This window comes from Zingiber officinale, chromosome 4A (genome assembly GCF_018446385.1).
Source record: "Zingiber officinale cultivar Zhangliang chromosome 4A, Zo_v1.1, whole genome shotgun sequence".
NCBI classification, from domain to species: domain Eukaryota; kingdom Viridiplantae; phylum Streptophyta; class Magnoliopsida; order Zingiberales; family Zingiberaceae; genus Zingiber; species Zingiber officinale.
The window spans coordinates 65,923,712-65,926,214 of NC_055992.1; the positions used below are offsets into that span (position 1 = coordinate 65,923,712).

The following is a 2,503-nucleotide window of genomic DNA, read 5'->3' on the forward strand; positions in this document are numbered from 1 at the left end:
CTAATTTGTATATAAAGTTAGCTTTAAATAATTAATTATATTCACTACAAGAAAAAAGCCTTACAACAACGGTTTTTCACCGTTGTCGTAGCCCCTTTCTGACTGTTGTTAAAGGCTGTGTTGTTAAAGGGGGTACTCAAAGACAACGGTTTTTAACCGTTGTCTTTGAAGACAAAGACAACATTTTTTACAACGGTGAAAAACTGTTGTCTTTTCCTTCAAAGACAACAGTTTTTCACCGTTGTCTTTGAGCGTCTACCTTTAATAACAGGGTCTTCAACAACAGTTTTAACCTATTTACGACAACAGTGAAAAACCGTTGTCTTTTTTTGATAAAAAATAAAAAAATATTAAAATTTATTATACAATTTTCTAGTATTATAAATCATTCAAAATACTAAATTTGTAAATAAAATTTAACATATAATTTTCTAACATTCGAAAATAATATTTACAACATTCCGAAGAAATTTCAAAAGCAGCCAACAAAATGACAACGACACTATTAAAACAAAGGTAGAACAACACAACATCCTAATCCTAGAAGAGTAACACAACATCCTAATCTTGATATCCAGTTTTGAAGAGTTGGATCATTTGAACTACTTTTACCATGTACAACACTAGAAGAGTAACAAAACACTGCTTCTTAATTCTCCTAATCCTTCATCTTCTTCATCCTTGCCATGTTTGCATCGTACTTGGATCGAAGTGGACCAAATAGATAAAGAAAGAAGATAAACTAGATGCCTTCATCTTCTTCATCCTTGCTTCTTAATTCTCCTAATCCTTCATCTTCTTCATCCTTGCTTCTTAATTCTCCTAATCCTTCAAACTCCACCTGTAAGAAGAAGATAAAGAAATGTCACTTGATCTAAACTAAATGCCTATGAATAATAAAAAAATCTGAAATCTCATAAAGTAGACTTAATTCATTAATAATGCATCATATTGAATGCCTCTCCATGACTAGCTTAATAGCCTGTGCTATAGACATGTCTTCATTTGTTTCATACCTGAGTTTGTTAGCCTGTAAACGTTGAACAGTCATTTCACAAGAGAAATATTTCCAAGTTATCAGCACTGCAGATATAAGGTTAATAAAGAACTTACCTCTTCCAGAATGGTTTCAAACACCTTACCAACTTTTTCCACTAGATCTTGAGGCACTTGATGTCCATCACCATCAAAGAGTGCGTAGCTGAAAAATAGAAGTAAATTTGTCTCCATAAGATTATAGTCTCCATGATCAGTGATATCTGTTAGTTATTCAGTTAACCATTACCTCTGCAAGTCATGATCATACAAGACAGAATTGTCACCAGAAGTCAGATTGATGTTAGGTTTTCTATCCCAACTGTGTAAGAAGTTACTTCCTTAGAATTGCAATCCCCTATCATTTTCATTTCATAGCTTAAGTGCAACGGTAAAATTATTGTCGCATGACCTGGTAATCACTGGTTCAAATTTAAGGAAACAAGAGGAATTTTGTGCACTGGGTTGTTTCTCTAATGAACACAGAGTGCAAATTCTACTTACACATCAGGACAAGCGACCTTGTTATTGCTGCATTTCTCCCATTTCACAACTTGATCAGACCACTCTCCCTGTTGTTCAACTAAAAGCTTTAATCAAAACTAACACAAAGACGTCAAAAAAAAAAACTCACGGAAAATTATCTCACAGTGATGTTTTGTTTGAGTGCGTCGAGAAATTCCTCCACAACATTGTCGTAAAATCGATCTCCTGCTGTCTCAATAATATCTTTATCCCAGACCTGCATTGCAGCATATATCCGCACATGAAAATTAGTGTGAAAAATGGTGAAAGAGATTTTCAAAAAAATAAACCAAATTCCTACTTTATGGAGCTCTGATTTCCTTCTAAACCAACGCACTGGGATCGTATTTCCTCCTCTATCAGAAGTAAATCCTACATGAAGAGGCTAAACAATTCCGAATCGACATCAGTTGGTGCAAATAACTGAAGAAAGCAATTAAGAAATAGTCTCTTCTACCTGATGGATGTCACCCATTAAGTGAGAAAGGAATAGAAGTGCTTCAGTGAGATTATCTAGATTACAGGTAAAAAAAAACAGAGGAAATGAATTAAGTAGAAATGATATCAATATAACATAGGACATAGAAACTATCTTTGATATATTAATTACATTGTGATTCATCGGCAGAGCTTCCATAGGTGAGAAGCTGATTAGTATAATTAGTGATGGCACCTGAGACACACCTCCCTTTCACACCATCTTCATCTTTGCAATCCCCTGATCATAACCAACAACATATCATTGCTAATACTAGAACGATATTGTATGGACTAGAATAAACACAATCAAAGCATGCATGAACACTAACTGTTGTAATTATAAGTGCAAAGATCATCAGGGGTATCAATGTAGTGAAGTTCCGACGACCAATGGTATCGAAACTTGATTGTATCTGCCCAAGAGCAAAGGGTGCTTAGGTCGTTCTCTGCGTAGGCAGGGAGT

General features: G+C 34.7%; 1 protein-coding gene and 1 long non-coding RNA gene across 2 annotated transcripts; both read right to left on the reverse strand.

Annotated features, from left to right (window-relative positions):
• Window positions 1-802: 802 nt before the first annotated feature.
• On the reverse strand, window positions 803-1,783 carry LOC121972429. The gene is made up of 4 exons (XM_042524098.1): window positions 1,685-1,783; window positions 1,540-1,607; window positions 1,114-1,201; window positions 803-1,030 (listed from the first exon to the last, which is right to left on the reverse strand). The coding sequence occupies exons 1-4, from the start codon at window positions 1,781-1,783 to the stop codon at window positions 947-949; spliced, it is 339 nt and encodes a 112-aa protein (XP_042380032.1). The 3' UTR covers window positions 803-946.
• Window positions 1,784-1,859: 76 nt separating this feature from the next.
• On the reverse strand, window positions 1,860-2,279 carry LOC121973337. Its single transcript, XR_006109519.1, has 3 exons — window positions 2,171-2,279; window positions 2,018-2,073; window positions 1,860-1,945 (listed from the first exon to the last, which is right to left on the reverse strand). It is a non-coding gene; the product is annotated as an uncharacterized LOC121973337 (long non-coding RNA).
• Between the last annotated feature and the right edge of the window lie 224 nt (window positions 2,280-2,503).